A 15,374-nucleotide genomic window follows, 5' to 3' on the forward strand; every position below is an offset into this window, starting at 1 on the left:
ATGTCCATAAGGAAAAATAATAACAAAATCCCTACAACCTATACCTCATATACCTTATTTTTTAAAATCCACTTTAAATGGATCATAGGCCTAAAGATAAAACAGAAAATGATACAACTTTCAGAAGAAAATGTAGGGAAAAAATCTACATGGCCTAAGATTAGGGTAGGAGTTTTTAGGTATGACCTCCAAAGCACCGTTCATAAAAGAAAAAACTGTTAAGTTATACTCCATCAAAATTAAAACTTCTGCTCTGCAAAAAACAGTGCTCAGAGAATGGCAAAACAAGACACAGATGGAGATAAAATTTGGTCAAAAAATATTTTGATAAAGGACTTGTGTCTGAAAATATCCGAGAAATAAACCATTTATTTAAGAAAACAAACCACTCGATTTTGAAAGTGGGTAAAAGATATGTATGTGTGAAAATATGTTCAACATCGTTAGTCATCAAGGAAATGGAAATTAAACTGTAACAAGATACCACTGCTCACTGACTAAAATGTCTTAAAAAATGCTAACTGTATCAAGTGTGGACAAGGATGAGGAGCAACTAAGAATGTCACACATTGATGGATATGCAAAATGATAGAGCCATTTGGGGAAGGCAATTTGGCATTTCTTACAAATTTACCTAACATATAATGCAGCAATTCCGCTCACAGGTTTTTATCCAGGAGAAATGAAAATTTTATTTTCACACAAAAACCTCTATGTAAATGTTGGTAGCAGGGGCGCCTGGGTGGCTCAGTGGGTTAAAGCCTCTGCCTTCGGCTCAGGTCATGATCCCAGGGTCCTGGGGTCGAGCCCCACATCGGGCTCTCTGCTCAGGGCAAAGCCTGCTTCTCTCTCTCTCTCTCTCTGCCTGCCTCTCTGCCTACTTGTGTTCTCTGTCAAATAAATAAATAAAATCTTTAAAAAAAAATGTTGGTAGCAGCTTTATTAATGATCACCAAAAACTAGAAGCAACCCAAATGTCCTTCAACCAGTGAATAAATAAGGAAACTGTGATGTATCCATACAGTGGCATGTTAGTCAGCTACAAAAGTGATTATTATTTTTTAAATAAATACAAAAACCCCCTTATTTCTCACAGTTCTGGGGGTTGGGAGATCCAAGACCAAGATGCTAGCAGATTCCGTGTCTGGTGAGGACCCTCTGCCTAGTTTTCTGTTGGCTGCCCTGCTGTATCCTCACATGGGAGACAGAGAGAGAGAATCTTGTGTCTCTTTCTCTTTTTCTAAGAGCATGAATCCCACTCTAAAGGCCCCATCCTCAGGTTTTAGCCTAACCCTCATCCCCTCTCAACAGTCCCACCTCCAAACACCATTATGTTGGGGATTAGGGCACCAATAGATGAAATACTGAGGGCAACATCCAGTCCATAGAACATTCTTCTGCTACATCATGTTTTCTTAAGGTTTTTCAATGAAAAAATGAGAGAGATATTGGTAGCCTGTTTGGGAAGCAGTGTCAAGTCAATGCATTTTGGGGATTGTGGAGACTTCGAGTCTACTTTTAGGCCTATGAGAAGGAAACACGTGGAGGGTGAAGGTGGGTAAGTGGTGGAGTAAGATCCCTGAGAAATTAGTGGAATTGGAGTATGCCTGTATCTCTACAGGAATAAGCAATTCTATGTATTAGTCATTTTTTATTCAATTTCTTCTTCTTTGGGGTCTTCTTGTGACATCATTATCAATCTTTCAGTAAGCTTATTAATGTAAAGAAGTAGAATACTTTAGATCATCTCCAAGATCCTAGTTTATCTTTATAGCTTTTTCTATAAAGTCTACCATCCCACAACTGAAAACAATTTTCTGTTAAAAAAATGAATTATTGATTCATGTAACAACATGGATGAATCTTAAATACATCGGTCACTGAAAGAGGTTAGACACAAAAGTGCTTTGACTCCATTCGTGTGACATTTTGGAATAGCAAAATTATAGGCATGGAAAATAGATCAGTGGTTTCCAGTGGCCAGGAGGTGAGGGGTGGGGTGGACTGTAAAGGGGAAGTGTGATGGAATTTTGAGAGTGAAGAAACTGTTCTGTAAACAAGTATGGTGGGACAATAAGTCTCTAATAATTTGTCAAAAGCCATAGAACTCTATACCACAAAAAGTCAATTTTACAGTATGTAAATTAAATAAAATCAACCGGGATATAGGCAGAACACAAAATGCATGCAGACTGACCCACACAAATCTAATTGTATTACAAAGAAATCAAACAGCCATGTTGAAGCAGGTGGAGAACAAAGGAGCTGATCTGCGTCCCTTTGGAGAACAGTGTTTTGACTGGATACTATAAGAGTAAAGCAAAAAGAAGAGTGCTAAAGCAATATGCTCTAGTTTTTTTGTTTTCAAATAGTTATTTATTTGAGAGAGAGAGAGAGAGAAAGGGAGAGAGTGAGCAAGGGGAGTGGCAGAAGGAAAGGGAGAGAGAGAACCCTCAAGGAGACCCCTTCACCCCTGGGCTCAACCCCAGGACCCAGAGATCATGACCTGAGCCAAAACCAAGAGTCAGCAACTCAACCAACTAAATCACCCAGGCACCCCCAATATACTCTAGTTTTAAATTTGTTTCTCTCTGGGTATGGCTTATCAATTTTAAAAACTACTTTATATGTGTACTAGGATTGAACAAACAATAGATACACTATGGATAATAAGAGTCGGGTTCCTACAGTCATAGACAGAAGTTAAAACTCATGAAAGGGCAAAGGTTAGAATAAGTTGTGGTGCTGGATTTGAGTGGCATAATTGGTAGGAACTCATGTTTGTTTATGCATATATATGCAAATACATAGAGAGATAGATACAGAACTATAGATACATATGTATACACATGGGTTGGTATATAAATGTGCATTTCCTATCTCTATCTTTTGAGAAGAACTATCAGCAGTGATTTTATTTTATTTCTTTTTTTTCAGCAGTGATTTTAAATACCATTCTTCCATAAAAAGGAACAGGGCTCCTTGGAGAATTGGTTGAATCTAGGGTTGGGCAGGGAAAATACAAGATGAGCGTGGAAATCTTGCAGTGAAAGAAAGTAAGGAAGTGCTCAAATTTTTTTTTAACAAAAAGGAAGAGGGGACACAGCAGCTCCTTCATGATCTCTGAATGACCAAAGCTAGAACAATTTTATTGCTGGAGCAATAAATAATGGTAGCATTGAATTTTAAACCAAAGAATAAAGCAAATATCCATAAACCCACACTGATATAAAGAAACAACTGAATAAATCTGAACAAATCAATGGGAGAAAACATATGAATCCACTCTACAAAACAATTCCAATTAATAAATGAGAAACATAGAAAGTCTCTTAGCACACCATAGTAATGACTGCTCTTAGCAAGACAAACCGGCTAAAATTAGTGAGTGAAAGTTTAAGGAGAAACAAGATATTTGCATAGCCTCAAAGTATCCCTCCCAAATATTTAATAGTTACAGAGAGGAACACAGTAAGATTTTACTGGAGAAATCCAGTAGGTATCACCTAAGCTAGTGATGGACCTTAATTTCAACAATAATAAAACATACACTGTGTACCCCCAGGCATCAGGCACCCAGAAGTGCATCTCAAAGTATTTCAAAGAAGTACTCATCTCAAAATGCATAATCTTGTCTAACCATGAGAAATGATTGCAAACTCACACCGAGGGACATTTTACAAAATAACTGCCCCATGGTCTTCAAAAATCCCAAGGTCATGAAAGACAAAGACTGAGGAAGGGAGTCAGGACAAGTAAAAGCAATATAAAATCCCGAGTTACATCCTGGAACAGAAAAATGATGTGACTGGGCAAACTGATAAAATCCAAATGAAATTTGTCATTAGTTAATTTTATCACACCAGTATTAATTTCTTCATTTTGATCATTATATCATGATTATGCAAGCTGTTAACATTAGAGGAAGCTGAATAAAGGGTATACAGGTGCTCTCTGTGCTGTTTTTGCTGCTCTTCTGGAAATCTAAAATTATTTCATAATACAAAGTTTGAAAAAGTTATATATAAGATGGAAAATTATATGGTTACCCTACCTGCAGAAATAATAAAAGATATTTTATTGATTTCTTGGGTATCCTTTCAGTGATTATTTATACAAATAAAAAATTCTTATCTCTACTATTTCCACACACCTTGCTTTTTTCATTTAAAACATATCCTAGAAACTCCCCATATAAATACACAGACTTGCTTCATTTTCTTTTCATATTTTTTATTATGAAAAAAATTTGAGAGATACAGAAAATTGGTATGGCTTGGCATAAACACTCACATGCTACCACCTATATTTCCTCATTTTCTTTTATAAATGTATGGTATTCCATTGTGTGGAGTTAATGCACATGCATTTTTTTAAGTGGGTTCCATGTCCAGCAGGGAGCCCAATGGGGGGCCAAAATGACAACCTTGAGATCAAGTCCCGGAGATCAAGACCGTCAGACCATATAACCAACTGAGCCACCCAGGTACACCAGCTCACATGTATTTCTCATCTCATAGTTAGATGCTGAAATTTCTGTCTTGACCCACACTTGTCAAAATGGAGTAGAGAAATGGTGGGAGATAGAATCAAATTGAGGAGCAGAACTTTGGAACCTGATAGATCCTAATCCAAATAACCACTGGCACTTACTGGCCGCATGGCCCTAGGCAAGTTACTTAACTTCCCAAATCTCAGCTGCCTCATATGAAAATACAATGACATCTTAAGGTTACAGCCAGGATCATGTGAGATGATATATAGAACTCACCAATTCAACAAGTGATACACATTGTTATTGCTATTATTTAATCAGAAAAGTTCAGAAATATCAGGCAGTTGATCTGTGTAAGCCAATTTCAAGAACACTCCTGTTTCTTCCTCTTGCTGATTATGTATCCACCCACCAAGACAAAAAAGTAATCTTAGGAAACATAAAATAGTGCTGCAGCAGTATCACCATAACCTTGATTGTTCTGAAATTCAGTAAATAGAACAATGTGAAACTCGACTTGGCCACAAATTTAGTTGGTAAAACTAAGTGACAAGAGCCCTTATAAGAAGTGTTGTTACTCTTGGCTGATTCAAATGACAGATTCATCTTTCCAGCCCTGGGCCAAAGCACCAAGTCATTAAAAAGTCTGAGACTCCTCCAAATTTTGATCTCTATACTGAGAATCAATACTTTACCAAAAGGTCTGGACTGTCCACAAAATGTGTTGGACCAGTTAGTGAATTTGCCATTATTTCTCCATTGTACCAACAAGATAAGAAACCCTTGACTTTTTGTGTTAGCATTTCTCTATCCACAGAACACATTTCCAGTCGCAAGGGGAAGTGGTTGCAGGTAACTTTGGTATGACTTTTGTAATTGCAATGGCAAATCATTGCCAGCTCTGGAAGAGAGCAGATGTCTTTTTTTTTTTTTTTTTTTTTTTTTTTTTGCCTACAAATAGAATATGTATATAAATAGTCAAGAGAGTGAGAAATAGCCTCTGTCAGTAGAAGCATTCAAACTTTATTTATTCGTTAATTCACTAACTCAACATGGAGGACTTATCAAGACTCTATTGTATGCCAGGCACTGTGCTTGGTGTTGAAAATAATAAGATCAAAATAAGAACAAAACTCTTGGCTTGGGCGCCTGGGTGGCTCAGTGGGTTAAGCCACTGCCTTCGGCTCAGGTCATGATCTCAGGGTCCTGGGATCGAGTCCCACATCGGGCTCTCTGCTCAGCAGGGAGCCTGCTTCCCTCTCTCTCTCTGCCTGCCTCTCTGTCTACTTGTGAACTCTGTCTGTCAAATAAATAAATTAAAAAAAAAAACCTCTTGGCTTCAAGTTACTTGAGGAGAGATAAGACACACTGACAATTATAAAGCAATACAGTTGAGTACTTTGGGAGGGAATAGAATGGCATCACTAAAGCGGTTAAATTTCTGTTGGTTTCACCAGACAGACAAGAAAAAGGGCGTGCTGGCAGAGGATGCAGAGGATGCAGAGCCTGCCGGCACAGAGACATGCTGCTAACCTTGAATTCAAGGGTCCTTTGGGCTACTACTTGCAGATGTGGCTGGTGGATTAAGCTGAAATTATAAGTAGTTTTGGTTTCATCCTGCTCAGTGGAAAACTACTAGTTCAAAAGTAGAACTATTAAATGTTTTTAAGCAAGGCCTAAAATAATTGAGATTTACAGTTGACTTTTGAACATGGGTTTGAACTGCATGGGTCCACTTATATGTGGATTTTTTTTTAAGATTTTTATTTATTTGACACAGAGAGAAAGAGATCACAAGTAGGCTGAGCAGCAGGCAGAGGGGCGGGTAAGCAGGCTCCCCGCTGAGCGGAGAGCCCGACGTGGGGCTTGATCCCAGGACCCCGAGATCATGACATGAGCTGAAGGTAGGGGCTCAACCCACTGAGCCACCCAGGTGCCCCCATGGATTTTTTAAAAAATACAATACTGTAAATGTATTTTCTCTTTCTCATGATTTTCTTAACATTTTTTCTCTAGCATACTTTATCATAAAAACAGAAAATATATGTTAATCAACTCTACATTATCAGTAAGTCTTCAACAGTAAACTATTAAAGTTTCTGGGGTGTCAAAAGTTATATATGAATTTTCAAATGCATGGGGTGTCAGCACCTTTAACCACTGTGTTGTTGAAGGATCGTCTGTACTTTCAAAGATAATTTTCAAAGCTGTACGAAGGTTGCATTGGGAAGGGTGATCAGAAAACCAATTAGAAGTTTACCGTGGTAAAAAAAAAAAAAAAAAAAAAAAAAAGAAGTTTACCGTGGTATTGTAGTGAGAAAGGAGATGGTATTCATGGAATCTCAAGATTTCCATGACTGAAAAGACCTTGTTTTATCAATGGGTCAAGAAGTATAAAAAGCCTTTATCAATAGAAAATTAAGAGTGAAATCAGAAAAAAAATCAGTATGTTTAGGCACTTAAATAAAAACAGACCTTTTATGTAATGAATTCTCAGGTATCCAGGACTGATTCTCTACCAGATGAATTAGTTTATTGAAGAATGCATTCTCTTTTCTAACTTTGTAATTGCTTAAGTTCTTATATGTTTTGCCAGATGGTGGAAAGAGGAAAGGAAATGGAAAACAGTAAATTTAAACAATTTGGCTCCCTGACTGCTGCTTACTATGGAGACTCAGGAAGGTGAGGGCTCATTACAGTGAAGTGTGTGGCTATCTGTCGAGTGCATACACATAGCCCTCATCTCCCCAGAGAAATCAGAGACCATTGAAAGAGAAAATGTACATAAAGAATAATTAGCTTTTTGTGTTAACGCTCTAGAGTACTTTCCCACTTTTCCTATTAAAAGCTTTATTTGGTCCCTTCACCTGAATAATGTATGCAGCACTCATTTCTCTTTGACCAGATGGGTTCACAGCTTAATGAATACATCCTAAAGCTGTGGTTTGATAGTCACTCTTTCTATTTCGTCTGGAGGATTGGTTATCAGAAGAATCGGAACAGCCAGAGCATTTCAGTCCGTCACTTGCTTGGCAAATGACGGCACATCTGGACTCTGACTGCGTTCATCTGAGGCTAAAGCTATTCTCAGCAGCGCCCCCAAGGGAAGGAGAGAAATGCATTAATTGCCCTGATGCTGATAACAGGTGTTCTCTTGAGCTCCCTAAATGCAAAGCCCTTTTGTCTTCTCACTGTAGAAGGCTTCTCGTCGTTAAGTGTAAATTCCCACTCTCAGAGCAAAACAACGCTGAAACGGCTGCAGTATTATTTTCAATGCTCTCTTGTTTCTTAGCTATTTACAGTCATATTTAGAAATACCCATTCACTTCCCTGTCGAGAAGGCAAGAAATATATTATGCTGATGAGACAAAAAACATCAGAAAACATGTGTTTTACTCTCTGGCCATCATGGACGAGGATGAGGAGGCTCTTGGCTTTTCCTTCAAAGAAAAGAATGTTTGAACGTTGTATTTTTACCATTTCTTAGGCTCCCTAATGAAATCTGTTAATTTCCTATCGTTTAGAAGTTACCTGATACTTTAGTCCTCCTAAAACTAAAAACACTTTCTAATCAGGGAGTCTCTCCTGTTGCGGGCATGTTTGCCAAATTACCCAAACGCCGCACGTTCGTCCAGGTGAGACCAGGAACTCTGAAAAGCGGACAGGACAATCCGGGAGGTGAGTGCGCGGAAACTACATATCCCGCCATGCCTCGCTCATGAGCACAATGGAGCCCTGTCGTCATCCGGGTCACCGGGCTGCGCGTTCCGTGCGCGCAGCCGGATTCCGGCCTGGGTGCCGCCCCGGGCGGAGGGCCCTCCTGGGCCGGGAAAACTGCAATTCCCGGCATGCGCTGCCACGGATGCGCCTGCGTACAGGAGCTACCGCGCCGGAGCGGGTTGGTTTAAAGCGCTGTGTTGGTTCCATGGAAACCGGCCTGACGGCGGAGGGACAGAGCTGCTGGCTGATAGATGGAGTGTGAGGTAAGGCTCCCGGCCGTGGACGTGGTGCCGGCCCTGCGGGGGAGAGTTGGCGGCTCAGCCAAGACCCCCATCACCTCCTCCTGCCGCCCTCTCATCCTGTTGTCAGAGTTTAGTATCGCCCTCCGGACCTCAGGACCCTGATTTATGGCGCTTCTGCGCTGGATGCAGTGAAAACCGCTTAGGAGCTAAGTTTGCTTGGACTGGCTCTGAGGGACGGAGGGCAGACGCCCGGGAAGACTTTCCGATAAGCCCCAATACCACTTTTCTTCGTATGTTAGGTTGGAGGTTATAGGTTCTTAGGAAAGACATTTCGACGGGTTTTTTTTTTGGGGGGGGGGGTTGTTTGTATAATTTTTGTCACCAGTTATATCCCCGGATCTGCTTGTTAGAATGTAGGTGAACCGGCATTCGTACATTGACGTTTTCCCAGTACCTGGCACCTGTGCTGGCACAGGATGGTTGTTCATTAAATTTTTGTTGAGTTTTCCGGTTCTTTGCCAGCGACGGTGTCCCGTGCACTGTGCTAAACTCTGAAGATAGGGAGAAATCAATCTGACTACCTCGGAGGACTCAGACTAGCTTGAACACCCACACACACAACAAGTCCCCCTACTTGTTAATTGTGAGCTCCCAGGGACACCCCGTTCCCTCCGTCCTTTCTGTTCTGTTAGCCGGTCTTGTGGCTTTACCAGTGGCACGTATGCTGAGAATTATAAAATTTCTATCCCCAGCGCGCACTTCTCCTCTGAACTCTGAATTAACAAGTTCAGTCTTGTATGGGTCATCTTTCCTGTTTTCAATTTAACAATTCCAAAACAGCTCAATCTTTCATTAAAATTAACTCTTCTGACAGGCTTCCGTTGTCTCCATGAATGGCAACACCACCCTTCCAGTTGTTTCCTTGCTCTCATGTTTCCTATCAAATCGATCGGCAAAACCAATCTTTAAAACATGTCTGGGCTCTGACCACGTCTTACTCTTCTGTGGCTATCACCCCGGTCCTAGCCAGTGGCACTTGCTGCCTGGATTATTGTGGCAGCTTCCCAGCGGAGCTTTCTACCTCTGTGGTTGTCCTCGCACCCTCGTGGGAGGGTACCCAGAGTGATCGGTCAAAAGGTAAGTTACATCACAGCACTCCTCTGCTCTTCACAGTCCAATGGCTCTGAGAGTCACTGATAGTAAAAGCCAAAACTTTATAATAGCCTTTAAGACCTCATGTGATCTGGTCCCTTTATTACCCTCTGACCTCACCTTCTAGAGTTCTCTCCTTCACTTACTCCTCTCCAGTCAGACTGAACTCCTTACTGTTTGTAAGGATCTTTGTACTCACTGTGTACTCTTTCTGGACTTTTCAAAGTCACCTGGCTCTTACTAGTATATGACCTAAGACCTTGGTCTTGTTCACGCCATCCTTTCAATGAAGTAACCTACTTAGGAGCTGAATAGAAATACTCTCCTAAATACAGAAACAGAATTGTGTTAAATAATGATATGTTGATGAAAGTAGCTATGAATGCACTTTTTAAAAACTAAAAGTTTATATCTTAGTATTTTTACTATCGTTACAATCAGGCATCAGGCCTTGGGTTCAAGACTACATTCAATGATATTTGCACCTTTTCAAAAACATCAAAGCACACGTAAGTCAAGCTATAGTGTCTTTGCCGCAATTAGCATGTTAGCAATTAGCAGTTAGAGCTAGGTTCTTTTCCTGTAAGACTGTATGTACTTCTTAGACTACGAGCTTTTGAGCTGTGGCTTTTGAGGATCTGCCACGTGGCCAGTGGACTGTGTGTGGGGCCTGCCAGATGAGGGAGGAGAGAGAGATGGGAATCTGTATCCCATTCAAAATATATGGGAAACTTGTATTCCATTTCTTGTATTTTTTTCCCTAAAATGGACTAATGTATTGTATAGTATTTTACACTTGGCTTTTGATGTAAATTAACAGAGGCCACCCTTAATATTATAACCAGCTGCCTCAGCCTAACACAGTTGCCAGAGAAATGGTCCTCCCTCACATCTCCCGCAGTGCTTGTCCTTTCTTTTACCACTTCCTTCTACTTGTTTCTCCACCAACTGTTGCCTGGGGCTACTGTGTTTCAGGAACATTTTTGTTGCAAGGAACAGAAAAACATGACTAACACAAAAGGCAAAAGTTTATTTTTCTCAAATAAGCAGAGGTTGGTTGTTAATAGTTCTCCAAAAAAAAAAAAAAAAAAAAAAAAAAAAGAAAAGAAAAGAAAAACTAAAAAAGGTCAGGTTAATCTGAACTTCTCTGGCCTTTCCTTGTATTTCTCAGATGCTGGTGATCCGTGACTCTGTTATTTATATTTAAAAGTGAGGCACTGCATGGCTGACTGAAAAAGAGCTCTGAGAGTTCTGGGCCTCAAATGTGGAAGTAAAGGACCAATGCCATAATTTCAGGTTTTTTCCTATCAGAAAAACAAAAGCCTTCCCAGAAGCTCCTTGCAAACTTTTTGCCTAAAGCCTCATTCCAGAATGTGTCACATGGCTGTGCCAGCTGCAAGGGATGCTGGGACATGAAATTTTCAGCTTCTTTTATAGAGAGAACAAGGGAGCCAATTCTGTCTACACCAAACCTTACTAAACACTTTAAATTCTCTCCCTACTTCAAGCCTGGTATATTTCTAGGTGGGCAGTAACAAGACAGCAAGTGATAGAAAGTAGAAGGAAGGTAAACCCATGTGGTGTTTCTCCACTGTTACCCTTCTGTTTTTAACCCTGATTTCATGGAGGCTCTTCCATTACCTGAGGAACACACTATCCTGGTACATGTGGTAGCATGAGCAGGAGTCTCCAAATCTGCCTTTTTTCAGAAACCTAGATGTAACTTACTTCAAGTCTCTGTATATCCAAAGACAGTTACTGTCTATATATACCTTTGTCTTTCTCTTCAGGAAATTTTGAAAGCATGATAGGAAATTAATAATAGCTTCTTTGCCCCCATGTCCTTAAGCTGATCATTAGCAGAAAATCTTTTAACAAATTCAGATTATATGTGTCAGAAATGCTTTCTGTTTCATAGAAGAGAACAAAAGAGAAATCCTAGTCAGAAGCACTAAAATAAGAGTAAAAAGAAAATTTGTACCCTTTGACCTACATCATTCCATTTCCCCCTCCCTCCAGCTCATTGTACTCTGTTTCAATGAAATCAACTTTTTTCTATTCTGCATATAAATGATATCAGACAATATTTTTCTTGCTCTGTCTGGTTTATCTCACATAGCTTAATGCCCTCTAGATTCATCTATATTGTTGTCAGTGGCAGGGTTTTCTTTTTATGGCTAAAAAATATAATAATTTATATCACTTTTTTTTGTCCATTCATCTGTTGAGGGACATTTGGGTTGTTTCTCTGTCTTGGCTATTATGAATAATGCTGCACTGAACATGAGTGAGCAGATAACCTTTTCAAAATCCTGCTTTTGATTCCTTTGGATATATACGAAGGAGTGGGATTGCTGGATCATATAATAGTTCTATTTTTAATTCTTTGAGGAACTTCCATAGTGTTTTCCATAATGGCCATACCATTTTATATTCCCACCAACAGTATATGAGGGTTCGCTTCTCTCCACATCTTCACTTTTTTTTTTTTTTTGTCTTTTTGGGTTTTTTTTTTAATTTATTCATTTAATTGGTTATCTCTTCACATAGCAAATGTTTCTTAAGCATTTGAAATATAGTGCACAGTAGATTTTAAAATATATTACCTGTTACCAAGGAGTCTGGTAGAAATTTTTTTTTTTTTACATAAAACTATAGCTTTATTTTTTTTATATACTACTCTATCTTTTTTTTAATTTTTAAAATTTTTTAAAATTTCTTTTCAAAATTCATTGTTTATGTACCACACCCAGTTCTCCATGCAATACGTGCCCTCCATAATACCCACCACCAGGCTCACCCAACCTCCCACCTCCACCCCTTCAAAACCCTCAGATTGTTTTTCAGAGTTCATAGTCTCTCATGATTCATCTCCCTCTCCAATTTCCCCCAACTCCCTTCTCCTCTCCATCTCCCCATGCCCTCCATGTTATTCCTTATGCTCCACAAATAAGTGAAACCATATGAAAATTGACTCTCTGCTTGACTTATTTCACTCAGCATAATCTCTTCCAGTCATGTTCATGTTGATACAAAAGTTGGGTATGCATCCTTTCTGTTGGAAGCATAATACTCCATAGTGTATATGGACCACATTTTGCTATTTGTCTTTTTGATAATAGCTATCCTAACAGGTGTAACAGGTGTGAGGTTATATCTCATTGTGGTTTTGATTTACATTTTCCTAGTGATTAGTGATGTTGAACGCCTTTTCATTGATCTATTGGCCATCTGTATGTTGTCTTTGGATAAAATGTTCAGACTCTCTGCCCATTTTTAAAAATTTCTTTGCTTTTTTGCTATTGAGTTATATGAGTTTTTATATATTTTAGACATTAATTGCTTATCAAATCTGTGGTATGCTATTATTTACTACCATTCTGTAGGTTATCTCTTCAGGTAAGTTCTGAGGATCTAATGTACAGCATGGTAAGATAGTATGTTGTATAGTTGAAAGTTGTGAGAGTGGATCTTTAGCACACACACAACACACACAAAGTTAACTATGTTATTATCTGTGGGGGGTGATGAATGTGTTAATTATCTCGATCTTGGTAACCATTTTACAGTGTACATGTATATCAAATCATCACATTGTATACTTTAAATATACACAATTCAATTATTCCTCACTAAAGTTTAAAAAAAAAAAGAAAAAGAAACTAGGCCATTCTCTGGGACCTTTGTGGGGAGATAAAAGGTGATTGGAGAGCTATTTCAAGAAATGTTCTTGATGTGGTATATATATACAATGGAATACTATGCAGCCATCAAAAGAGATGAAATCTTACCATTTGCGACGACGAGGATGGAAGTAGAAGATATTATGCTTAGCGAAATAAGTCAGTCAGAGAAAGACGACTGTCATGTGATCTCCCTGATATGAGGAAGTGGAGATGCAACGTGGTGGGGGGGTTGGGGGGTAGGAAAAGAATAAATGAAACAAGATGGGATTGGGAGGGAGACAAACCATAAGAGACTCTTAATCTCATAAAACAAACTGAGGGTGGCCGAGGGGAGGGGGGCAGGGAGAAGGTGGTGGGGTTATGGACATTGGGGAGGGTATGTGCTATGGTGAGTGCTTTGAAGTGTGTAAACCTGGCGATTCACAGACCTGTGCCCCTGGGGCTAATAATACATTATATGTTAATTTAAAAAAAAAAAAAGAAATGTTCTTGATATTGGGAAGAAGCTCAGTCTCTTCACTGCCCCTCATCATGCTTCTCACCCCTTTTAAATCCTGCCGCCAGTCTTCCCCCTTATTTAATTCTTTCCTTGAGTGATGGAGACTGCTTTCAGTTACTTGGACCTGAGGTAGTCACCACTTCCACTGCCTGGAAAGTGAGGGGAAGAGAGATATCTGATTACACAGCAAATGGGAGAGAGAAAAATGTGTTCCTAATATCCAAAGTGGTATCTTTGTGACCATGTATTCGTAGGAGCACTGTTGCTAATAATGGTTAAGGTTTATAGTTGGATTAGTATAGAAACATCTATACAGGTTGGAGTTGCAGGAAAATGTCCTTAAAATTTCTTTCCCCAGTGACCTTGTCGTTGAACTTTGGGCCCATGATTCATCTATTTGTTGGGACTGCTTCTTCTATGCTAATTCTGCCTAATTCTATTACTAATATTTCAAAAAGTACTCTTACACAGTTTTGGGAGAGAAGACTGGAAATTTTATGTCAATAGCTACAGAAGAGTCTTTGCTAGGCTATGATTAAGTTTGCAAATTATTTTTTTAAATCACTGCTTCTTTGTAGTTGAAGCAAATGCTCAGAAGTCTAAGAAGTCTAAGAAGTATAGGATGTTTTTCTGAAAGTTTGCTTGGAATATGTTAAAATGATGATGGCTGCTAATGAAAGAAATGATAATTCCCTTAGCCAAGTCATAGGTCCTAGTATGTGTCTAATAGTAGCAGACAGGCTAGAATAGATTATGATGCAATAACAAACTACTCAACAGTCTCAGTGGCTTATAACAACACACACTTATTGCCCAGTCACACTGGATGTCATGGACAGGCCATAGCACTTCTTCATGTCTTCACTCTAGGATCTTGGCACACGAAGCTGCCCTATCTGGGTTGTTGCTTATCTCATGGAGGGGGAAAAAGCAGGAGATGATGAATGACAAGTTGGCTCTTAAAGTTTCCACCCACATTACATTGACCAAAACAAGACACATGGCCATTCCTGATTTCAACAGGACGGGGATATGTAATTCCCCCACAAGAAGGAACAATGACTATTTTGAACCATAATAAAACCTACTGTACTAATATTGTGACTTTAATCTCAGGTGCATATGGAAACTACAGTGTCCAGACCAGTCCTCTCTCCAACCCACATCAATGCTACAGCTTCTGAAACTTTCACAGTACTTCAGGAAAGGATGAGAATAGTTGAGGAACAGACCAGTTCTCTGAGGGATGACCTAATAATGTTGGACTTTGGTGAAAAAAGGTAACAAATGGAAAATGAACTAGATCTTTGTAGGCTGAAGGATTCTTAGGAGTCTTAGTGCAAATGGTTTGGCAGATGAAATTAGGTATTTATAAAAGAATTGAGAAAAAACAGTTTCCATTTGAACATTAATTAGAACATTAATGAACAGTTTTCATTTGAACGTTAATTTTCTAGATAGAGTTGCCATCCTGTAGTAGACCTACTACCACTTCTCCCCTGAACAGATATTTATTTATGTGAAGAGGTGGGCGGGGGGGGGGGGGGGGGGGGGGAGGGGGGGGGGGGGGTTGGGGGGGG

General features: G+C 39.5%; 1 protein-coding gene across 1 annotated transcript; it reads left to right on the forward strand.

Annotated features, from left to right (window-relative positions):
• Nucleotides 1-8,091: 8,091 nt before the first annotated feature.
• LOC111162093 lies at nt 8,092-15,086 on the forward strand. Its single transcript, XM_022526316.1, has 3 exons — nt 8,092-8,130; nt 8,219-8,478; nt 14,911-15,086. The coding sequence occupies exons 1-3, from the start codon at nt 8,092-8,094 to the stop codon at nt 15,005-15,007; spliced, it is 396 nt and encodes a 131-aa protein (XP_022382024.1). The 3' UTR covers nt 15,008-15,086.
• The last annotated feature ends 288 nt before the right edge of the window (nt 15,087-15,374 follow it).

The sequence above is a fragment of the Enhydra lutris genome, unplaced genomic scaffold, assembly GCF_002288905.1.
Source record: "Enhydra lutris kenyoni isolate GAN:26980312 unplaced genomic scaffold, ASM228890v2 scaffoldscaffold1, whole genome shotgun sequence".
Classification (NCBI taxonomy): Eukaryota; Metazoa; Chordata; class Mammalia; order Carnivora; family Mustelidae; genus Enhydra; species Enhydra lutris.